At 34.1% G+C, this 26,018-nt stretch overlaps 2 protein-coding genes across 13 annotated transcripts; both read left to right on the top strand.

Annotated features, from left to right (window-relative positions):
- LOC109836316 lies at positions 2,090-21,092 on the top strand. Of its 12 annotated transcripts, none has more exons than XR_002245913.1 (8): positions 2,090-2,260; positions 12,081-14,248; positions 15,106-15,710; positions 17,736-17,819; positions 19,470-19,559; positions 19,628-19,824; positions 20,017-20,233; positions 21,029-21,092. XR_002245913.1 is itself a non-coding variant. In XM_020404178.1 (4 exons), exons 1-4 carry the CDS (start codon positions 2,228-2,230, stop codon positions 15,388-15,390), a joined length of 2,304 nt encoding a protein of 767 aa, XP_020259767.1. In that variant the 5' UTR covers positions 2,090-2,227; the 3' UTR covers positions 15,391-17,762. The 12 variants fall into 12 exon arrangements, 2 of the variants coding, with proteins under 2 accessions (XP_020259767.1, XP_020259766.1); XR_002245919.1 differs by having other exon boundaries at positions 15,106-15,601; XR_002245918.1 differs by having other exon boundaries at positions 15,106-15,595; positions 17,731-17,819.
- LOC109836317 (glutathione S-transferase T3-like) lies at positions 5,178-6,223 on the top strand. Its single transcript, XM_020404179.1, has 2 exons — positions 5,178-5,564; positions 5,644-6,223. The coding sequence occupies exons 1-2, from the start codon at positions 5,277-5,279 to the stop codon at positions 5,926-5,928; spliced, it is 573 nt and encodes a 190-aa protein (XP_020259768.1). The 5' UTR covers positions 5,178-5,276; the 3' UTR covers positions 5,929-6,223.

A 26,018-nucleotide genomic window follows, 5' to 3' on the forward strand; every position in this document is an offset into this window, starting at 1 on the left:
TCCATAGTTGAGGGCAAGTCTATCACTCAATGAATTGGTTTGGATCATCTACTCATCTGTCCTTAAATTTATCCTACACATCAACTCTAAAAATCTTTTACTATAAGAATCTCTAAGAGAAATTTAATATTTATTTGGGATAGGTATATGATCGTTCTAATTCCCCTTGCCTTTCATAATTTGTAATAAATTATTTGATAAAGTAAATTAAGTTGTCATTTTATATTGCTCACATTCTTATAAGTTAATGAAGCTCATAGTTTAGATATTACTATTATTATAGATATTGTATTCTTTTAACTCCTTAAGCTAAATATTTGAATGTTGTTTGACATTGGATAGATATAAATTATTTTATTAAAAGACAATCAATATGAGTGCATAATATGTACAAATAATTCTCAGACTATATTTTATAAATTTTGAAACCAGAGAGTAATCGTTTTGACAGGTCAATTAGTATTTAGGAAGATGTAAAAAGAGTACAACATCGGATTTTGGAATTGATCACATAATTTATATTTTCTTTCTTGATAGAATCTGTACATTCTAACTTAGAAAATTCTAGAAAAAAATTCTTGAATATCTATAATACTCGATCACCAGATAAACAACAGGTGGAAGTAAAAATTTCCCTTTTTAATGCAAGTAAATTAAAAAGTCTATTTATCGAATTTGAAAATTACACAATTTCTTTACTTCTAATGACGTGTCATAAAGATTCTTCTCATAAGATATCAAAACATTGCTCTATACGGGAATATCTCGGCCTCCCATGAGTCATGACAATTACCAAATTAACACTTTCTATACGGGAATACCTTGGCCGCCCATGAGCCATGACAATTACCAAATTACCCAATACGCAGTGGATATGCTCGGATCAGATAGGACTTTACTCAACCCACAAGTATCACATATTTATATTTGAGGTTTTAATTTAATTGATTCATTTCTAAAAGACACTATAATTTATTAATTTATTTATAAATTACTACTAACACTTAAACATTGGGGTGAATGCAAGCCACGTAGGATGGTCAAATAAGGTCATAGAACAAATTTTCAAAACAGTCTCAAACCCGTTTTTAATTTTCAAAACCGACCCACTTTTTTTTACCAAAATCAATCAATTTTTTAGCATGTCAGCTTACTCTTATTTCCTAATTAGTCGGGGTTCCCAATCCCGACTATTTAGAACATAAAAAATCGGGTTTAAGACTTTTAATTAGGGTTTAATAACCTCCTAAACAGTCGGGGTTATCAACCCCGATTGTTTAGGAATGAGATTAAGCTGACGTGGCAAAAAATACATGTTTGCTATATCCACTCCCAAACAGTAATTTTGGGAGTTGGATTGCCGAAAATGCCCTTTTGTTACCACCGGAGCGGTGTGCAATAATTTTTTTTTAAATTATTACTGCCACCGGACTCCGTGTCAGGTGTGCTTTATATATTTTTTTAATTGTTCGCCCACCGGACTCCGTGTCCGGTGTGCTTTATATATTTTTTTTTTAATTTTTCGCCCACCGGACTCCGTGTCCGGTGAGAAATAAGTAATTGTTTTTTTAGTTTTTTTGGTTTTGAAGTAAGATGTGATTAATTTACATTTTTTGTTTTAAAAAGAATTTATTTGCATCTTATAAGATTAAAATAAAAGTAAATTATTTTGCGAATTTTCTTTTTTTGTCATACTTACCACTACAATTTTTGATTTATGTTGAAAATTTATGTTAATATGAAATAGTTTTATAAATTGTGTTATTAAATGCAACGTCATGTTATTAATTTTTTAATCCTAGTTTAAAAATAATGAGAATATTAAACTTAAAATGATATCATTAAAATTGAAATGTTAACATTAGAAATTAAAAATAATCCAAATTTCATACAACTAATAAATGTAGCCAAAAAAAAAAGAAATAACACTAATCTTGGGAGAAGGGCAATTTAGTCCTCACACACCCCCAAAGTTACTGTTTGGGAGTGTGAATAGTTGGACCCAAAAAAATATGTCGATTTTGGTAAAAAAAAGTGTCAGTTTTGAAAATTAAAACATGCTGTGAGGCTGTTTTGAAAATTTTTTGTAAGGTCATACGTTGAGTTCCCTTTTCCGATCTCAACCTTCGCCAGTTAAAAAAAATAAAAACCCCTCGTTTCTAAGTCCTTCCCCATTTCGTTTCTGAATTTTCCGAGAAATCAACCGAATTTATTTGAGCGATCTACAATGGAGAAGCTTCGGACTTCTCAATTCAAATCAGTACGCTATTCTCTCCCTTTAATATTTAATTTTAATTATATTTAAAATCATTTTGAAGAGATTGAAGATTATTCCCTTTAGGGCGGAAAATGTTGAGTTATTGCATCCCAAATTCTCTCAATTTACACTATTCTTGAAATTTTGACCACCAATTCCGGGAAAATTCGCCTTCTAACGTCATTGATTGAAGATTATTCCCTTTAGGGCGGAAAATGTTAGAGTTATCCAAATTGTCTCAATTTACACTATTCTTGAAATTTTGACCACCAGTACCGGGAAAATTCGCCTTCTAACTTCATTTTACCATATTATTTATGTAAATTTGATTAAGAAAAAATATCCTTTTTTTTTCCTCCGAAGTTTATTATTAGATACTTAGAATGGAGCTACAACGGCCAGGCCCGATATCACTTTAGGGCATCTCCAACCCATCGCACCAAAATGGTGCAAATTTTGCACCAAAATGATGCAAAAGTCACATCTAACAGTAATTCATCTCTAACCCACTGCACCATTTTTTGCATAAAAAAATATATTCTTAGTATCTTTCTTTTTATCTACTTTTATATTATTATTTTTTATTCCCTATATTTTTAACTATTTCAACAATTAACCCCACATATCAAATTTTATTTTTTTCACATATTTTCCAAACAAAATGATTTATTATTTAAAAAATTAAACTAATAAAACAATAAAATATTATTTTATTAATTAAAATAACTTGATTGCTAAAATATTATATTTTTATTATTGATATTGCCAAAATATTACATTCAAGAACACAACAGAAAATAAAATACAAGAAAATAATTAAACATTAACAACAATATAAAAATTACAAATTTAGTATGCACTTAACTATCTGAATTAGTGTATTCCTCCCATAGATGATCTATCAATGCATTACGAAGCGCAATATGGGCATCTTTATCCTTGATTTTTTCGTAACGTGTAATAAATTGAGTAAATTTTGTAGTTTCATCTGCTACCATATTAACTTCTGGTGTTGGTGCTTCCCTCACTTCTTGAATTGGTGCATAAAGATCACGTTCATCCTCGATTATCATATTGTGCATAATAATGCATGCAGTCATTATGTCATGTAATACATATTTTTTTTAAAAACGTGCTGATCCTGTCACAATTGCAAATCGTGATTGGAGAACTCCGAACGCACGTTCTACGTCTTTTCTACATGCTTCCTGTTTCTACAATCACGATTTGCAATTGGATATACACCATCAGCTAAATAATAACCCATATTATACTCTTTTCCTTGAATAACATAGTAAGCGGGAGGAGCAATACCTTAAGCTAGGTTAGAGAAAAGATTAGATGACTCTAACACATTGATATCATTATTGGTGCCTGGCATACCAAAATATGCGTGCCATATCCAAAGATCATAATCTGTCACAGCTTCAAGGATAATAGTTGGTGACCCACTACGTCCTGTGTATTACCCAGACCATGTTGTTGGATAATTTTTCCATTTCCAATGCATACAATCAAGACTTCCTAATATTCCTGAAAAATCACATTTTTTACCAATATAGAGTAGCCTAGCAATATCGTTAGCGTTAGGTGTTCGTAGATACCGCTCTGCGAATATCTCCACCATAGCACGACAAAATCTTGTCATACTTTCAATTGCTGTTGACTCATCTATTTTAACGTATTCGTCCGTAGCATCAGCTGGTAGACCGTATGCCAACATGCGGAAAACAGCTGTTACTTTCTGTAACGGCGATAATCCCATTCTACCAAGTCCATCACTTCGTTGTTGGAAGTAATGGTCATGATCTTTCACTGCATCAACAATACGAATGAACAAACTTCTTGACATCCGATATCGACGACGAAACATATCTTCTCCAAAACGTGGATTATCGACAAAGTAATCTATGACCAAATTCTGATTCGCAGTTTCTCGATCGCGGTTGATCACTGCATGACCAGGAATCGAGCCACCATGGATCGGTTGGGAGTTTTGTTGACGTAAATTGTTAGCGAGGATCATGTTGTTGTTGATGTACTCACAAATTACTTCTTCGGTTTCATTAATCTCTGCAATGATATTGGTCAGAAAATTATCATCATCCGAAGATGAAGATGATGATAAATATGATGGACCTCCAACATCGAAATTTATTTTTGGAGTAAGAAAAGAATGACTGAGGTATGCAGAAATGGAGAATAATAATTTTAACACAACAACGAATAATTGTGTGGATGTACCTAATCTAGTATGCTATTTATAAAACTTTACTGAGTTGTGTATACGTTGGACAGTGTGTAAAGCCGACCGGTTTTCAAAAAAATGATTCCCACTCGTACAAAGCTTTCACACAATTCAAAGAAAGCTGAGCTGTGTATACGTTGGACAATGTGTAAAGCTGATCAGTTTTCAAAAAATAATTCCCACTCGTACAAAGCTTTCACACAATTTAAGGAAAGCTGAGCTGTGTATACGTTGGACAATGTGTAAAGCTGATCAGTTTTCAAAAAATGATTCCCACTCGTACAAAGCTTTCACACAATTTAAGGAAAGCTGAGCTGTGTATACGTTGGACAATTTATGAAGCTGATCAGTTTTTAAAAAATGATTCACACTCGTACAAAACTTTCACACAATTCAAGGAAAGCTGAGCTGTGTATACGTTGGACAATGTGTAAAGCTGATCAATTTTCAAAAAATGATTCCCACTTGTACAAAGCTTTCACACAACTCAAGGAAAGCTGAGCTGTGTATATGTTGGATAATGTGTAAAGCTGATCAGTTTTCAAAAAATAATTCCCACCGATAACGTTGGACAATGTGTAAAGCTGATCATTTTGTCCACAACGATTCAATTTCAAATGTTGACTATCGAAAAATTCAAATTCAAACAAAAAAAAAAAAAATTGGATTGGCTATAAATAACATTCACGGTTTCTACTTCAAACCACCCAATTCTAAGTATTTCTTCAAAGTATTTCTAATCTCCAAACCAACCGCTTTTTACAAAAAAAAATGTTTGTTCGATCATCTGGATACACTGTTACTGAAGATGTGCTCCTTTGTCAAGTATTCTTGGATATTTCTCAAGACCCTATTATCGGTAGAAACCAATCTCGAGATGCATTTTGGTCTCGTATGAATGACAAATACAATGAACTTCGAGACCAAAATTCTGATGTGCGTACAAGCCGATCAATTCGTTCTCGAATGGAAATCATAAGTAATGAAGTAAGGAAATTGAATGCGTGTTTGAGACAAGTAGAGAATCTGAATCCAAGTGGTGCTTCAGATGAAGATATTGTAAGTATTCTATTAATTATCGTTTGAAATTTATTATTATTGTTGAAAAACATAACTTGATGTTCATTAGAATTTGCAGTTAGTTCGAGCAAAGATGTTATTTATGCAAGAACCAAAGTACAAAAAAGGTTTCAAATTTGATCATGTCTGGAATATGGTTAAAAATTTTAAAAAATTTAAAGATGATGTCCCCACAGCAAGACAAGTTGGTCGAAGACAACCCCAAAGTGTGAACTTCGACTCGTCACAATCAGATAATCCCACTCCGGAATCTCCTATATCAACATCTCCTGGACTGTCATCGTTTACTCCATCTGAACGACCTATTGGGGTAAAAAAAAGTCAAATTGAAAAGAAAAAATGATGATCATGAGTCAAGCGTAGTGGAATCCATCGAGACCTCCAACAACCGACTTATAGACAGGTTAGACAAGGCGAGCTTGGACAGACAAGTAGCATTTGATATCGAGCGAGAAAAGATAGCTATGAAAAAAGATAGAGATGAATGGAAAATTATAATGAAAGATTTGAATTCCATTGCTGATCCAAACGTGCGTGAGTACGTTCGAGCTCAACAGATTAAAATAATACAAAAAAGAAATCAACAAGAACAAGGGTCTGCTTCTAATTTTAGCAATTATTTCAATGATATTGGACACTCTGGCCCCGATCTACCAGATTATTGAGAGTTGCTTGTCCATCTTAAGTAACGTCACCATGTTTAGTTTGTATTTTATGTTTTATTTTAATGAAGTTTTATATTATGTGTGTCAGTTTTTATATGTTATGTATTCCAGATATGTAATTTATATTTGAATTATGTATTATGATTGCTCTTTAATGAAGTTTTATATTATTAATGTCTAGATTTTAATATTATAATTAATAATAATGTCTTTTAAATTTTAGCATTATTTTTATTTTTAAAAAATAATTTATTTTGTCCAAATTATACAATTAGGGTAAAATTATAAAATTTAAATATTATTGGGGTTGTTTTATACATTTAATAAAACAATTGGGGTCAAATTGTAAATACATAAAAGTATGAGGTAAAAATAAAAAAATTGAAAAAAATAATAATAAATAAACAGTAATGCGATGATGAACAGTGTGACGCCAAATATGGCGTCGCGCTGTTCATCACTGCTAAAATAGCGCCCAAAATGGCGCTGGGTTGGAGACTGATCGTAGCGGCAAAATCCAGTTTTGCCTCAAAATGGCGCTCGGTTGGAGATGGTCTTAGGCATGAGCTTTATGTGGAATTTGTAGATGTTATTACCTGTTAGTGCCAAGTTTAATGTGTAAGATCCGACTCTGATTCTTTTGCTAATAACATGACTCGGACTTGTGTAGAGCTAAGAATTATACAGTCTAACTAAATTTTGATTAAAGATTCATTTAGTACTTTGAATTTGGGGATTTCTACGTGTAGTTCCCTAATTCTTTCTGCCTAAAATCTTTATAAGCCCTATTTCTAAAAAAAAATTAATTTAGAAAGTTGTGTGGATGCTATAGTTTTGTGAGTTATGCATTTAATAACATGTCCCATGTTTACAACTGATGATCAATATATCTAAGGTTGAGTCTATTATAGAACAGTACTCTACATTGACCCTTGAAATCTTGAATATGATTATTCTCAAACAGATAAATTGTAACACAGTCACCTTGATGTGAGTCCTGGTTTAAAATCAACATGACGATTCCTGCAGTTAATCAGTGTATGAATTTGCTGTTCCAGTATATTTGTCGATGCATGACCCTTGAATGATATGTTCAGAATGATGTGGAATCAAGGAACAATGTGCTACTTGAGCGTATTTAGTAGACCAGAGACGTTGATACGACATGAAAGTCAACTAGTATGGTAAAAACCGTAGTAACTCATTTGACAAACTTAGATCATCGTATAGTATGTCTCACTAATGGGGCTTTTTGGTACAAATGGCCATAATCATAATAGTCATAATTTAATTATTTACATACCCATGCTCATTGCTCTGACAATTGTACATGTACACATGCATGTGTATGCTGCTTGTATTCACTCATTTATTGAGTCACTGTATTCACTCATTTATTGAGCCACTTCGTGAAAGTTGAATGGTAAGGAAAGAAATAATAAATGAATAGGAAAAGGATAAGCAAGGGGAACGAAATAGAAAGGAGAAAGGAGATGCATTGTTGTCCTTTTCCTTTCTCTCTTTCTATAAATTCAATTATTTCATCATCTAAAAGTTTCTGAAATATAATAAAGTTTCTATTTATGCTAGTAGGTAAGTGTGAATTATCTACAATTGTGAGAGCATAGCACTTTGAAAGTTATTGTTCTTTTGCGGAGCGTGTACATGTATGTGTGCACATGTATCATGGATATGTGCTGGTGTATTTTGGATACATATATGTGTTTATGATCATGCCAATGGGTTCTTTGTGATGTACGATCAAGATAATCACACAATTCATAAGTAACTTAGTTACAATCGCCATTCTCATCGCTAACTCTATATGTTGTATACGTATACGTATTTTGATCATTTAATTTATTCGCTTTGTGCAGTTGAAAGGTAATTTGAGAAGTACCTCGTCCTTTCTGGATTCAATTTTCATACTTTTACATTTGCCAGTTGCCTTCTGAAGATTCTATAATTATTATTTCCTATCCATTTCGTATTTGTGGAAAATATGGTTTGACCTCTTTAAAACGGAAGTAAATAAGAATAAATGCATGCCTCGTGATTCATCCCACTTCTTGTTTGTGGAAAATATGGTTTGACCTCTTTAAAGCAAAAGTAAGTGAGATAAATACATGCCCCATAGATTCATCCCCTATCGCCCCTTCTATTTTCTTCTTCTTGTTCGCCTTTAAATTTCCTTTTGAGTCTAATTTTCTTCTCCTTGATTTCTATCTCTTTAAGCCCCAATAAGGGACAACAAATTGTAGCAAATAGGTATGCCCTCTCTATCTCTTTACAAAAGCTATTGACACTTCTGTTCTCAATTTCTTACATCTAGATCTCTCTTTGCAAATAGGATTCCTCATTTTGATTTGTCATACCTATCTTATTTTCGCTACTTTTTATTACTTATTGCAATAATCGCATCTCAGCATCTTACATCTAAATTTGTCCGATCATTATCTCTTTGGGTCTTCTTAGGCAATTTATATTTCAATTATGAGCTGCTAGTTATAACGTTATGTATTGGTCCATATAGGCTTAAGGTTATCGATAGCGGATAGCGTCACGTAGCGGTGAGGCATCGCTAAGGTTATTTCGGGCTATTGCGGCAAAATAGCGGTAAAAAGTACAAAGTCAAATAGCGGTTTAATTTAGATATGTATAAATATTAAAAAAATTAAAGAAAAATCTAAGAAATCTAAAAGTACATATTAGATGATTTAAAGAGATCCTAAACATGAAATAGACATGTACCATCACGTAATACCAAAGATGACTGGAGGAGTTAAAAAGTCACCGTTTTCGAGAAGAAGAGCTTAGCGATGACAGTAATGCCCTAAGAGGAGCTCACTGTGAAGGAGGTGAGAGGAAGTATCAAGGTAGGTGTCAGAGGCTATGAGAGGTGACGGGAGTATGCTGAAAATCACAGGAGACGGTGAAATACAATGGTCAAGGGTTGAGTTTAATTTTAAAAAAATAAGCCTCAAACCGCTTTTAAATAGCAGTCAAAAAGCAAATTTCGAATACAATCGCTCACTATTTACCGTTATGACTCAAACCGCTTTTAAATAGCAGTCAAAAAGCAAATTTCGAATACAATCGCTCACTATTTACCGTTATGATACACTATTGGCCGCTTTTGCGAACAGACATATTCCGTAACATGTCACCACTATTGCGCGATAGCGTCGAGGCCGATAGCGTCGCGGGAAGGGACTACTAACGCTATTAGCGCCGCTATTGCGGAGCTATTTACCGCTATTTATAACAGTGTATAGGCTGTATGATTTCCTAGTCAATTTCTCTCTCTTTTCAATATTTTGCATTTTGGTTGTAGTAGCTATAATTTCTCTTACAATTTCTTAGTCTTATTTTGTTAAAGTTACATTTTTCTTATTGTTTTTTTACTATTTACATATGTTATAGTTATGTAATTTTTTATTGAAAAGAGTAGTAATTTAATCTTATTTCTGAGATCTTTCATGATCTAGTTTCATCCTTTAACACTAAGCTGGAGCAGTGGAGTTCTAGTTATGTGTTAGTCCAACACTATATTAATGGTTGACTATGACATTCATGAAGATTGAACTATTTTTTTAGTAAGTTTTGCTGTAGAAAATATTGGCGTTATATCAACAAATTGACATTTTTTAATACTTTTTGGGCAAAGGACTTAGCCTGAATTTGAACTTTGGAACCCCCATTACATATCCCAACTTTATATGTAACCTTATTAGGCTCATCAGGCAAAGTCATAATTTTTGAATTGAAAGTCAATAATTGTTGTGTGTATAACACTAAATTAAATTGGGATGATGAAAATGGAGGAGTGCTTTTGTAGAATACTTATTAGATTGAAAGGGAAAGTTTTACAGGACTATAAGACCGGGAATGCTTTATTGATCAGAATTTTTGCAATAAAAACATGTGTAAAGAATGGGTGTAGTAGAAATGATAATTTTATAATGGTCTTGTGGGTATACACTAAAAGATAGGATACGAATGGAGTGCATTTTGAGGAGACTAGAGATTCTTATTGAGGATAAAATGAGAAGAAACCAGATGAGATGATTTGTACAACAAAGGCCTTTTTAGTGCACTAGTTAGGAAAAGTGATAATATTATAGTTAATGGGGGCAAAGAGATATGGAGATAGACCTAAAAGAACTTGATAGGAAGCAATTAAGGATGATGTGATAATAGTTATAGAGTAGATGACCCCAAATAGTACTGAATAGAAGAATAGGATTCATGTAGTCGACCCTAAAAACTTAGGATGAAAATTTTGTTGTTGTTGTTGTCGAGTATGGAGCATTTTGGGGCACACATAATTATCCTAAAGGTGATAATAGGATACGCCAACAACTATAAAGTGTTCTATGTAATTGCCAAACTAGAGTAGGATACACCAACAACTAAAAAGTGTATTATTTAATTGCCAAACTAGAGTAGGATACACCAACAACTAAAAAGTGTATTATTTAATTGCCAATAGTTGAGAATTCTAACATGTTTTTTGTTTAATTGCCATATTGTTGAGAATTCTATGTAAATAAGTGGTAGCTAATTCTCTATATCATCTATATCATCATTGCTTGTTCATTGTGCTCAAAAGTTAATGCTTTAAATACTTTAACCAATTTAACCATATTTGAACTTAACTTGATTTCTTATGCCTGTCGGTTAGTACTCATACCTAGTAACATAGAAAAGAAAGGAAAGGAAGGATGCATTTTAAGCATTTATGGTGGTGAATTCATACTCTGATTATGTTTTTTCAATGCATTATCATACCAAATACAAAATACTTTTTACATTATGCAGATGTATGAGCAATACTATCATTTTCGTTTATGGAAGTAAGTCTCTACATGTTCTTTAAGAGGTTTACTGAGAATGGAAAGTGCTGGTTTACACAGCTTATTGCATTAGCAGGCTGCACAGGCTCTCTGCCTCTGTGAGATCGAACCCTCCATGCAGAAGTGTCTTTTTCTGATTTAGAGTGAAAATAGTGAGTGGATTTTTAAGCAATAGTGGAGTTTCTCAGGGTTAGGAATTTTTCATCGATTACTCCATTATGACAAACTGACAATGTTCCCATCAAAGAATCATTTTGCAGCTAGGCGGAGTTCATTGCATGTATAAAAATGTCTTTTGACGTCCTCTGGCAGCCCAGTCATAGTCCTCAATGAATCACCATGGCTATTCAATTGTTATCTGCCATTTTCTACCCAATTTCTTTAACATGCATGCACGCATGCACACACATACTTCTTTTTTACTTATGTGCTATAAATGTGCCACTTACTAAGAGTGATAAGATTAACTGAATGATGATTAGAGCTGACCATGAGCATGTACTGCTACAGCTAAAAAGGATACCATGGTCATTATTTTAATAGAGCGATGACCGTTGAACATAACTGAATGGAGGAAAAAGGATTCTTACAGTATAAGGACATTTTTTGCTGTTGCTAATATTTCTTGCTTCATGGCCCGATGAGATAGATTTTTCATTTTATCTCGATTCTCATTTACTTGTTATTCTAGGATCTTCGAGGAATTAGCTTGGTTAAATGAAAGACTAAGTGTATGCATTAAAATCCTAATTAACGCAGAGAGTTAGGAAGAACATTGGTAGAAAATGAAACCTCTCTTCAGTTTTAGTTCTTTTACTAGACATCCTAGCTTTGGCTTTCCTGTGACTGTTGCACTTGCGAAGACACTAACAATTTGGTCATTTTGTATCTCATAATGAAATGTTTTTCCTTTTCATATTTAAGGAAGAAACTATGATAATTGTCCCATTATTTATTCATTTTTCCACATGCAGGTTGTTGACGGCCCACCTATATCATTGTCCTCTCAAAATTTCCTCTTCTCAAGTTCAGGTTTAAATTCGCTTTCTTCCTGCTTCCCGACAATTGTTTGGTCTTTCTGTTGTGACCATCCAGGTTGATGATGGATGCGGTTAAAGTTTCTTATTGTGTGACATTATTTGCTCTAATTGCTGGCATGATGATGTTTACATCCATAATCACGATGTTTGCATCTAACTATGTCGTCATTCCAGTGATATTATTCGGAAGTGGTGGAAGGGCAGTTGAGTTCAAGGAAAATATGGTGGTAATAGCTATGCTCTTTTATCCTCTGTTCCTCCTTGCATATACTTTCCTATCTTTTATGTTCTGTCTACTAGCCGCGCAATTAATATCTTCAAGCATTGGAGAAGGTATGCAGCTTTCTAAGTTGTCATTGCAGAGAAAGAAAACTAAGGTATCTGAATACACAAAAGAAAGTCATTTAGATGATGAAACTGTTGAAAAACAAGAGTCTGTAGCCAGGATGATCCCCAAAATCCTAGAGACTTCCATGGTCTCTATGAAAAATCAATCTGACAGTTCACTCATGGGCTTTAATCTTCGTCAGCCAGAAAGAACTGAAGAAGCTGTGCAGCTTTCTAACTCAGCATTGCAGACAAAGAAAACGAAGAAAGCTGAGTATAGAGAAGAAAGTCATTTAAATGATGAAACTGTTGAAAAACAAGAGTCTGTAGCCAGGATGATCCCCAAAATCCTAGAGACTTCCGTGATCTCTAGGAAGAATCAATCTGACAATTCACTCCTGGACTCTAATCTTCGTCAACCAGAAAGAATTGAACTTGACCATCCTCCAAAGGAAATTTCTAGCTTGCAAGCAATTCAGTCAGTTTCGGATGAGATTTGCACTGGTGGATTAGTGGATGCAAGTTGTCTGTCAAACCCCGGGTTGATGAAAGAGAGTACAATAGTAGGAACAGGTTTGCTTGATGAGGAAAGTCATATGATTGGTTCATCTGAACCTCTTGACTCAGGTAGCTTAAACAGCATGTCTGCTGCTAGTGAAGGCAGTGGAAGGAATGCAACCACTGCACTGGGCCGTGCAATTAAGAAGCAGGTAGCTGATATCCTTGAGGAGTTTTGGGCGCTTTTCTTTGACTATCATGGTGCACTGACTGAAGAAGCAAAGTTGATAAGAGTACATTTGCTGTTGGATTTGGCACTTGATTCATCTTCTGAATTAAAGATGCCAGCAGGTGTTGCAGAATCACTATCCCAAAAGTTTCCTTTAGCTGCTGAAAAGCTTCCATTGGCAGCAAACCCTACGGACTACTACAGTGGACCTATATTATCACTCACTGCTCCAAGTACTGAATTACCTTATTTGGTGGACGTAGGAAGTCAATATTGGTTACCTACATATCATTCACAGTATCACACGCCAAGTGAAAATCAGGTAATCTATACCCTAGTTCCAAGTGGATTTGGTCCATTATATAGTGGTTTACACTACATGATACCGCCATTTTCCAGTGGAACAAACTCCTTATATGACAATACAATGCATTACAATACTCTTTCTGTTCAAAGATACGAGCAATATGGTGACTCGTCTGCAGATGTAAACTTGCAACATCTGAATCTTGCCTTCAGAACTGAGGTAGATCGTTCAGTATCTGAACCAATCCTTGGTCGTAAGGATCTCAGGACTAAGCTCCAAGAACAGACTCCTCCTCAATCCAGTATAACATTGACTTGGGGAGGCCGGGGTATAAGTAGTGAAAATGGTATTCCCAAAGAGTTTCTTTCTTTTAGGGAGACAGACCGCCTTTTGATTCAGTCTGTTAGATTTTGTATAAGGAAGCTGATGAAATTGGAGGGATCAGGTTGGCTATTTTTTGGCCAGAATGATGGATGTGATGAAGAACTGATACATTATTTCGCTGTGGCAGAGAAACTATTGGGTAAAGATGATCTTTTGCAGGAAAATCCGAGGAGTGAGGAGGGTGGTAAGACTATATCTCTGCCTGTTATACCTTACTGTGGGGAAGGCTGCATCTTGCAAGCTCGCCTAGTTCTGAGCTTTGGTGTCTGGTGTGTTCATCGGATCTTGGACTTGCTACTTGTTGAGAGCCGGCCTGAGGTGTGGGGAAAATACACATATGTCCTTAACCGCCTGCAGGTAAACATCTCAAACAATTTTTTTTGTCACTCTCTTGATGTATATCTTATATTGACCTTATTGAATGTCTAGTGCAACTAGTTTTGTGAGTTAATGCCTTGAATTTCATGGCTAGTCCCAGAACTTTTCAGTTATAGAGGATAGTTGATTGGTTTTGTACCATTTCACGGCATTTACTGGACAGGCAGAATTGGAACTAGATTACGTAGGTGCTCTATGAGGCATGAATATCTTTGTAACAAAGAAAAGAAAAAAACTTGAAGTGTTATACAATGCAAAAACATCAGGTTTAACAGTTTAAACTGGATATCTATCTCTTAGTGTGGAGAAATTAATACGCTTTAAGACCAGTATGGTCTTTTTCTCTTTACCTTCACATTTAGCAATTCTGATACTTTAGAATAAACTGATTGAATGCACAGGTGCCTTGAGTTAAATATTAAAACTGATTTGTTTTCAGTCTAATTCATCTAACTTTTTTTGTCATAGTCAGAATGCAGCATTATTTACAGACTGTAAAATCATTGATATTTAGGGTTTCCTTTCTTTCCTCCTTTTCCCTTTTTTTCCCTTTGAATATGTGATTTCTTATGATAGTTTAATCCTTAAGCTGGCATAACTCAAACCTAACGGGTTTCTCATACCATGTAAACCCATCAAGTTTCCATCCATGTCAGGCACTATTATTTTACATCTTTGTGCTATATTTTCAAAGCATCCTAAACCAGTTTGCTATGGCTGCTCAAAGCATCACGATCTTCCACATAAATCATATTTGAGATAAAGAATTATTTAGTATCATATGTCGCTATGTGTGTGTTCTGGTTGTTGTTTTCATACATTTGTGTACAATGCAGGGAATTCTTGATCCAGCCTTTTGCAAGCCCAGACAGCCAATTTTTTGTTGCAAGTGTCTTCAACTTCCGGAAGCACTCCAACATACCAAAGAGAGCCCTGGTACTGTTCAGTTCACTTCCAGGGACTTTATCCTTGAGCTGATAAAGGATGTTGAAATTTCAATCTCTGGACGCAAAGGCCAAGCAGGTACTGGAGCAGCAAAAGTTGCTTTCCCTCAAGGGAAAAAGAACTTAGCACCAGTTTTAAAGCGCTACAAGCGACGGCTCTCAAAATCTTCATCGTGAAAAGGACCATCATTCTCGACTTCTTTGATCATTCCTGTTATTTTATACTTCATAATGTGAAAACCATCCAGACTTCCCTTGGGCAGTGAACTATTTCCGCCAGAATTTGAGTTCCTTTAGCTTATTGGATTACCTTATGCATCTTCTATGTTTCAAAACATTCCGTAATTGATCATTCTGCAGAAATTGACTGAGGGTCATAAAGGTTTAGGTTATATTTATCTTCCATGCTCCCTTTTCTTATCCTTTATGTTATTTCAGCAGCTGTGACAGAATACCTTAATGATGGAGCCTCACCAATATTCTCGCTAAGTACATCGGTACATCGTAGATGCATGTCATATTCACCTTTCATCTTATCTTAAAATTTATTATTATGTTAGGCATATTATATCCATGTTCAAGCAAGAAATAAAGTATACACAAGAAATAGCATTCATATTTAATTTGAGTTAGGAATGCATTTATAATTAAACAACGAGAGGGCTTTCCTAAGTGATTGTTGACAGTTTGAGATTTTTTTTTCCATAATATTCAACATAGACAAAGGAAAGAAAACATAATCTAAGATCTTTATTATCCCTTAAGATGTCCCCGGCATACTGTAACAACTATTGAGGATTAACCTTGCTATTCTCTGTGTTGATATTTCCGGTTAATTTCACCATTCGTTGTTTACCATCAGCTTTTCATATAAGATTACAACATATTGGTTAAAGATAGGTTGAAGGCTTTTAAATTTCTGTTTAGTGAAGATTTTTTAAGTCTTTGCAATGTCCTATTAGTTCAGTCTTGTATAGCATACCTGATTTCATCATGTATACTACTGTTCAATAGAACTTTCGGCGTTTATATTTCTGTACGTTATTTATGAATTCCATCTGGAGTGTTCAATATAAGTGTCAGTACTATGTTGACACATCTTGTGTCACCATAATGATTATGAAGCTTGTTAAGTAGTAAATATAATAGTTAGGTCTTGATTTCATTTATTGGTTTGCACAATTGGGTATCAACTACAAAGTTCGCTTGGTGTATATTCTCATTTAAAAGCCATTGGTTTAAGATTTTGGACATAAGAGTTTATCTGACATGCCATTGGAGGACCACAAGGTCCTTTCAGAAGTTCCCATGTTCAAAATTCATCATTTGTAACTTAGCATATGTGTATTAACCCCTGTTTATTTTGCCTTTCCAAGTGAGTCATGTTTACACCGGAGGCCTCTATGTGTTGGCCAAAGGCCACACAAGGGGGGGTGTTATGTTCTCTTCATTTAAATTTTTTGGATGAATATTAGGGTAAATAAATCGAAAATATGCTTTTAGGAAAATAGAAGAAGAAAAGGTTTAGGGCTAGGGATATATATCCCTAGAAATATTAGAACGGCTAACTGATTTATCCATCTTCCAGCATTACGTAAATATAGATAATTGCCCAATATGGACTCGTAAGCACAGTGTGACCTAATTATAGCAACAAAGGTTGATATAAAATGCTGTATAAACTATTGTTCAAATATCATTTTTAGAAATTGGTCTATTTGTTATGTTTGGAGGTATTTCTTTTTACTAAGATCCTATATATTTTCATATTGGGAACTAACAAGTTTATTATAATTACGATTCCAGTATGAACATTAATTGTCTAGACTAAGAAAAAGTGCCATCATGATAGTACTTGCATCACATACAAAGCTGTAAGGAAGTTGGTGTCTAAAATCTCCCCTTAATGCTCCCCTTAATGTATGCATCCAAAATCCAATAATACACATGAGCACTATCAAACGGGCATTTTATGTACAGTGAAGTCTTGTTATTGCGAGTCATTTGCTCTTGTGCAAGTCTGATTCCTTGCATGCACATAATATGGGAAGTTTATTCCCTCCTCCAGTAGCTAGTGGGATTAGGAGAGTCTGGATAGCTTACGGGACCACTGCTCTTATTGTGCCCTTTCTTCGCCCTTTTACTCTCTTCATTTTGTCATGTCATCATTGTTTGGTGGCATCAAACTTGTTTCAAATATCACACCAGCGTTCAGAATTATTTTGCTTTTTTCATGGCAGTGCTCTAGGATAGTCTATCTAGTATTCCTCTAATGTTAATTTTGTTTATAAACTTATCAATTTTGAATACTTACTTCCAGTTTTGTACTCTTGAATCTACTTATACAGAGTAATAACCTTCATTTCTTTGTCTCTGTAGCAGTTTATATATTTCCCTGCTTAGTGTAGATGAAAGCATTCAGGTCTACTAGTTAATGTTATCTCGTGGCCAACGCCTCATTAACCACTTGTATCGGCTCCTTACAAATTTCTAATCGATCGTCCTTGTTGCTTGTAGTGCAGTTTATGCTACTTCCATTTCTACGGATAGATAAATTACTACATTTGTTGTGGCTTGCTCTCCTCTTTTGACCTTCTTCAATGTAGGTAAGTGCTTCTTTTGTCATTAATGTATTAATAACGTTACTCAGGCCAATAACGTGTATTAGGAATATTACCTCGGTACTAGCATTGAGCAGTTATAGTGGCTGCACTGCTGTCCTGCTGTTATTGTTGGTGCCTTGATGCTGTCCTATTTCTTTTGTCCGCCTGTGATACCCTAGCCGCCCTGCTTCTAATTCCGGAACACTAATCAATTCTTGCCTTCGCATGTATGAATTCTCATGGTCTTCTTTGATTGAAACTTATATTCCCTTTTGGATATAATGATTATGAGGAGTGTGTTTCACAGCTATACTGTGATCTCTGTTTTGAATTCATAGTTTGCTTGCATTATAATGTAGCTTAAATTGCAATTGATACTGGTCGTTTTTCAAGAGTTATTTATTCAGTGCATGCATATAGATTCCTTTTTTAGGATTTCTTTTTTCCCGTACCTAAGTTACAGGATTGCATTTTATCGATGTGATCTGTTTACATTCATCATTCTTCTTCATATCTATCTTGTCCTGCATAATTTAAGTCTTTTTCTTATATGTGAATAGAAAAAGTCTTTTTAAATTTAAAAATTACTTTTGTAATTTATCAACTTATTAATTTTTATTTTTCATGGATATGTACTTATCTTTGTACCAGTTTTTATGGTTACAATATGTTATTTATCTTTTTTTAAATTATGATTTTATTTTAAATAGCCTTATTTAGTTATGTATAATGGTGGAATTTATTCTTATTTAATTTTATGCTAACTTTTAAATTTCTTTGTATATTTGTGTGATATGCACTAATATCAATCTAGTATTGACCAGCATCGGATTGAACAACGGAGACAATTTATTGGGGTTATACATCATTATGCTCAAAAGTTCTACAAAATATGACTGTTACATATTGGTATCATAAGACTTTTCAAAACCCTACCAAGAAGCGTCACATTGATATTGTATTAACCGTCCTACCTGTTAGTGTGAAATATGCTAGGATGCAAATGGAATTTATTTGGGTCCACATCCATGTCTGAATGGGTATAAGGGTATGGATATTAAATGTCCATATCAGTGTCAGTTTTGGTGGATGTACATAAGATCATCCCTACTGAACTACATTTGTATTCGTACTGTATTTAATAGATGCCATATCCTATCCATTTGCATCCTATAGATAGAAGGATTAGCCTTCTTTACATTATTTTCTGCAGCTATATAACTACTTCATAAATCACCATGTATATAGTAATTATTATTTTTAACTGGAAACCATCATAACATATGTATAAAAGCTGTGTACAATAAAACACCGCTCTTGGAGTGTATGACTCATACATAACCAAGAGTGCCGATAAAAATGATTTGAGTACAGAACTCAAACCATGCACAGCGCACAAAAGACAAAACTATGATAATAACCCAGACATGAAGGCCTCCTAAATGAGCAAAATTACATTAGGGGAATCTGTAAAACACTGATCCATGCCTCTGATATGAACTAGGAGCTTCTCAAGTTCAAAGCAGTAGTGCAGGTGGTCCAAAGAGTGCCCATGTATATATTAATTGTTATTCTATTCAAGCGCATTAGCTAATTTTTGTTTCGAGTGCAATATCACCTGAGTAATATTATGTTGAATTTTTTTTTTACTAGTGCCAGTTTTGTGGCGAGAGAGGATGCAAGCTGTTGCTATCTATGAAGATTCAGTTAGCCTATCGTGCTAAACTAACAAATGAAGCAAAGGTATTGACTATTTTGTTGGGTTTCGAATTTGAACCATCTCCTACTCTTAGAGTCGATTTTTGCATCAGGAAGCGCACTCTTGATACTGGAATACACAATTAGGCTGTTTAGTCAAAGTGGTGAGATTTCACTGTTATTCTGCCACTTTGCTTTTCTGTGAGGAAGACTAACATTTCGCAAGCTAGTTTTTTGGTGAGAGATGCTGCTCATGAAGATGCAACCTGAGCTTTTTGGGGAAATTCTATGCATTCTCTCCTGTCGGCAGGTACACTGAACTCGATCTTGCTCGTTCTTTTATCAGCATTTTACATGTTCTCTCTGCCATTTCTTATTTCTTCTTGTGTAGTGCTTCGAGCTATGTTTCAATTAATAGGGAACAGACCCTAAAATTATTCATCTGTATACAAAGGATTGATTTTGCACAATCCAATCATTTATTTCTTTGATCGTGTTGAAGGAAGATTTAATTAGAGTGACTTGCTGATATCGTCAGGCTTCTTTTGACTGCTACGATGCACACGTAAATACAATACCAGCATTCTTGATCCAGCTTTCTGCAATCAAAGTGAAAGCTTACTCCTATCGCCTGTGATTTCAACTGAACTCCTAGTACAGGTACTCGTCAGAACAAAGTAAACACGAAACCTGCAGCCAGCCTGCAGGCTATACTTTTGGTGAGTTAGGACAATTCTTTGATTCAAAATGAAAAGTTCTTTGCATTTTATTTTTCTGTTTAGCTGTTTTGATCGACAATCTTTAGTACTATCATACGTCATATCATGTGTGTAACTTGGTCAGGCTATCAGTGATCAAGGTACAATACGCGGTATCAGCTCTCCTTACTATATCAAAACATGATTTAGCGAACTTGGGTGGAAAGCCTGCTAAAAGTGTCAGTTTTGACAGGCTTTCTTGCAAATAGAGACGTTTTTGCAAGAAAGCATGGCAAAACTGACACTTTTGACGGGCTTTCGCCTTCCCCTTATGCAAACAAACAGCCCTTAGTTATATTTTTTGGTGGGTGTGTTCAGGTGGGGGCAGCCAATCGTGGCCTTCGTATCAAAACAGGAACATCAAATTTTAATTCCTACTTTTCTTTTTTCGCTTATCTATTAGGTTTCGTTTACGTTAAGGTAGCCTGCACGAGGGATAACACGTGGTGTGCTGCATTTGGAAGTTTATGGACTTCCTACTTTCTAGTACTTGTAAAATAAAAATAAAAATATGTTGAGCTTTACATCAAAGAGGTATGTTTTCTAACCCGGCCGATTAACCGTACGAATCATTGTTTGTTCTGGGTTTTTATGTAAGAATTAACCACAACCTCCATGCGTTCTTCCTCCTCAAACGTCCTCGGAGATGATCATCACCGAACAACTCTTATCATCAATTTTCTCCATCGTCTCGATTTTCACGTTGAAACTGTCTAGCTGGATTACAAATGCTGTCTGCTGTTTTGTGGTTATCAGGTGATCATGGGCTTCGTGGTTGTGATATCGCTACCCCTCGTCATACTTGTCGCCATTCTTGCAGTGTGGCCCAACCGCAAGCCCAAGATAAAATTTAAATACTTTTGTGTTCGTCGAATAGGGTGTCTCACTTTTGCGCTTTTATCAAATTATTATAACTTTTACCGATGTGACTGTGACTGTGATACTATACAAGTGAGCTTATTTTTATTTGAGATGGTAATGCATTTTGTCTTTATCCTGTGTCAAGCGAAAGTGCGATAGAAATTTCAAGGTATGATGCCAGGGGTGTCTTTGAAATATTTGTGTTGCTTGGATCTATAGCTTAAAAAAATCAAGTGAGTCTCGTCAGGTAGCTAGATGGGTTGAATGTATAGATCAATAGGTTAATTTTGTTAGGAATTTCTTTTTCCAATCGAAAAAAAATAAATTTATAGTTTTAAAACATTTAAGGCTTCGTTTGGATACTATGTTTTTCTTGTTTTGATTTTGTAAAAAAATGTTGTAGTGCTGTGCTTTCCACTTAAAAGCGTTTGCAAAATACAATGTTGAGTTTTTTGGTGAACACTAGTTTGATGCATTAAAATATTAGTAGTAAACATATTATTAATATATTATATATTAAATATATAATAAAATATATTATAAATAAAATGTTATAATATTTAGTTTACATTATTATAGTATCCTAAATATTAAATATAATACAAAATAATATTGTATACTGTATTGTAATATTATATTGTACTTTAATGTGTTATGTTATACTATAATTATTACATATTATTTCCAAATAGTAATACATTTAATTATATCAATTTGTTATTGCTATATATTATACAATATTTTTAAAATAATATTATTTTATTATTAATATAACGTTGTACTATTATTAATATAATCATTTGTCAGTAGTAAATTATTTTAGTATTAAAATTATTTTATTTTAGTATTAAAAATATTTAATAATATATTATTTATTATATAAGATATTAATATTTTTGTTATTGTACTACATTTACTATAGAATATAGTATTATTATTATTAATATATTATAATAATATTTTTATTATTATTAAACAAGTTACTATTATATAATATTTTATAATTATTAATTTATTATAATTTATTTATTAAAAAATAATAATATTATAGTGATTATAATATTGTATAGTATATTATTTTGCAAATAAGTCTATTTTGCAAAATTTTCCTTTTTCAGTGGTTCAATGCTTGAGGAGCGGAGCGAGATAAGAGATTGAATTAGAGAAGAGAATAATTTCAAATTTGAACTTAAATTAGATATAGATGCAAGGTAGCAACAGAATATCATGTCCTCTCCAGATAATTAATATCAAAATTAAAATAAGTGAAAAAAGGAAAAGAGGGTTCATTTTTGTGACCCATTCGCCTGCGTACTTTTTTTGATGGTAGGCCGTAGACATCAATCAAACGGTCAGGGAGACCAATGTGGGCTTTGAGAAAAGAACAAGAGGCCCCCACTTGTGTGTTACACGAAACATAGCTGGCCCTGTTTCAGTCCGATTTAAATCTCGATGTTTACTTGGCAACAAAATAATTGGCAAACAATAATCACAATAATTGAAATTTTACTTCATCTAAAAAAATTCATAACACTTGTCTGTTTTGTGGATAAAAGTGGATGCATGTAATGAATTTTGAAAAACCCATAATTAAAATCGCGTTTATTTGTGATGGGTATATTAAAGAAGATTTGTATAAAGGATAAAACCCAATCAAATTTTATTTAGTTGTGCATGAATTTCGTTGAGGATACAGATTAAATTAGAAAGATAATTAAGTATAAAATTGAATAATTCCTAGCATTAACTGAAAACATTTACTCTAGTAGATAGCCAAAATAGATTTGAAAATGCAACATTTATTATTGTAAAAATTTTTACAAGAAAAATACCTTAAGGACCCAAAATATGGTATCAATGAAGGGAATATGTGAGGTGTCCCCTCCCTATTGTATAATGAGCTGGTCATACCAGCTCATTATGCAATAGGGAGGGACATCTCACATGTCCCCTCAATTGGTCATATTTTGGATCCCTGTAGTAACGCTCAGACCACTACATGCACTCTGCATAGTTTTCTGCCCATAAGAGCATAGGAGAGAAATTGGGCCTAATGTTCTACAGTTAGTGGCTCTTAAATAGAGGTTAGGAATCAAATATTTTAACCCACAAACTCCTATGTAAAATCAACATCTTCTTATCAATCTTAGTCATTCTCCCGATACTTTTGGATGATGCTATTTGTAGGGGAGAAAATGGACCCAATCTAGATCGTTAATGACCTTTATACAGAGATTATGAACCAATTTTAATTCAAAAGTTATAGCTACTATGTATTGACCTCAACTTCTATTTTAAATTGATTACTCTTTCTTCTCCTATCCCGTATGGGACTACACTCACATAGTAATAAACTCAACATAGAGATACGTGCATTAGAGAATATTAGAGCCCTTATGTAAGTACTCCCATGGAATTGGAGGCCCGGTAGAAAGTATATTAGAGAATGTTTAAGATTCAAAATCGAAATTAAATACTTCATTTGAAAAAAGGAAGAACAAAGAAGGTAGGCTTAACCAAAAAAAAAATCCCATTTTGCCATGTTTATTGCATGTTCATTTCTAAATTATGTGAGAGAGTTGTCCTCCATTAATTTGACGAGAGGTTGGAGGAAACGGCAAAGAAAAAAAGAGAGAGAGGAGAAGATCAAAAGATGCACTCTACAAGCTTCATAGCCACAAGAGTATTCGCTCATGAGTTTGGTCAGTACTCATTTTTGTTTCACATGATACACAAATTAATTAATATTTGTTAGGTTCATTCACACGTCAAGCGTCAAAGTAAAACTAATTAAGTCAAGCCATCCTAGTTTGTATAAGAGGGCTCGATAGAGGTTGCTTGCGTTGATCGATGTTCGGATACTCTTTCGGTGCAAGAAAATGTTAAGAGCAGGATAGTAGAGAAAATTGGAACATTAAACTTGACAATACTCTTGCATAAAATGTCCGCTACTTTTAATTCAATCATTCATTCTTTAATGTACGATTCGCTTTGAAACCTAAAGATTGTTTTCCTAAAACAAAACCCCTAAAAGCCCCGGCACGCAAAACGCACCCCCTCTTGTTGTTGGCAATAAATATTTTAATTTAGAATCTCGCCCAATCAAATTATGGTTTGTAGCACCTCGGCGGGTATACAAGTCTTATCCACCAAAAAGGCATCTGAAAAATGTTTTTCACACAACACTACTACTACTACTACTAGCATTTAAAAAACACAACTTCAAGTAAAAAAAAAGATGAAACTTTGTAATTAAGAAACCAAAAAGCATAAACCAAGAATATGCCATTCCTATCTTTTTCCCCTTTTTTTTATCTGCGGAGTGCAGAATCTTCTCCGAGGTCTGTGGGGAAGTGACAAGTTCCCACTTCGTACCAAGTCGTGAGTCATGGAGGGGGGGTCTGTTTTCTGTTTTCCTTTGGGGGCCCATGAGCCCATGTGCTCCTCCTCCCTAAAAAATTTAAAAAAATTCAAAAAAAAAAAAAGGAGTACCGAGCTTATCCTGATGCTGGTGATGCGACAACCAGCATGTGTTGTTAGTTGATTAGAAGAGCAAGCGGTCGGTAGTCATCCCATCCCTTGTCTAAACTTTATCATTTATAAACAGTTGTCCGAGGGAAGAAAAGAGAAGAGCGTTTATCATACTGATAAACACTCCTTTTTTTTTAAAAAAAAAGTGAGGTTTCAGATTCCATTCTTATAAGGATTTCTGAGATATGCTAAGATAATTAGTCGCAAATAAATAAATAAATAATAGGAGATACTACATTTTGATACTTCTTTTCTCCTTACAGATCAGGCTTTGTCTATCGTATCATACTCTCTTTAAAAGCACGGGTTCGAAAAAATATTTTGATAGACAAAAACACCCTTAAAATAAATAATTTTATATTTAACCATGTGCGTCGCACGTGCTGAAGAACTAGTATGAATAAAAGGGTGATGCGCAGACATAAAAATATTGTGAGGTGGATTTATTAGATTGTGTGGATAATGCTATTAATATGATAATGTTAGGTACGACGGCGGGTTTGAGTGAGGGAGAGCAAAATTATGTAGGGATGATTAGTTTGGGATTTTTTTTTTTGTTGTTGGGTCCTGCCATGTGCAAATCCAAACAAACCTAAGACTGGTTCGCAAGCCCAATCAACTTGGGCAAACAACCAAGTTAGATTAAACGGAAGGTGAGTGAGGTTACAGGCCATCCAGAATAATTTTGGGGAGCCGAATCTTCAATTCGGCAATAATGTCATTGAATTTCATTTTAGGAAGAAGGGTTTAGTTTAATTGAAACCCTTCTATAAACAATTTCTTAATCTAATACCGCTAGAGCTAATTAGGGGCTGTTTGGTTGTATGTTTTTACCATGTAAAAGGATGTAAAGTGTAAAAAAGTGGGTCCCAATGTCAGCTTTCATCACTTTCAATTGTTTGTTTGTAGTTGTGAAAATAGTATAAAGTGACTTCATATGCTGATGTGGCTTGTAAAGTGATTTCATGAAAAAAAGACATGATTTTAGGAGAAAACTAACATTGAAGTTAGGAAAAAATAATAAAAAATAATTCCAACCGATATGATCATTTGAGTAGGGACCACTTTTTTACACTTTCCAAACAAACAATTAAAGTTTCATTTTGCCAACCAAACAAGTGTTTTATGATTCCAATGGAATAAAAAACAAACAAAGAAAAGTATAAAAGTAAAATTGATGAGGTGGACAACAACTTTCAAAAGTTGTGTCATAAAAACACAACTTTACCAACAACAACCAAACAGCCCCTTAGGACGAGAGTCTTTTCTAAAAGTACTTTTTGAGATGCGAATCTGAAAAACAGGACTCTGTGTTCGCATAAACCCACAGGATATGCTTCTTCACTTCAGAGGC

This window comes from Asparagus officinalis, chromosome 4, assembly GCF_001876935.1.
Source record: "Asparagus officinalis chromosome 4, Aspof.V1, whole genome shotgun sequence".
Taxonomy (NCBI): domain Eukaryota; kingdom Viridiplantae; phylum Streptophyta; class Magnoliopsida; order Asparagales; family Asparagaceae; genus Asparagus; species Asparagus officinalis.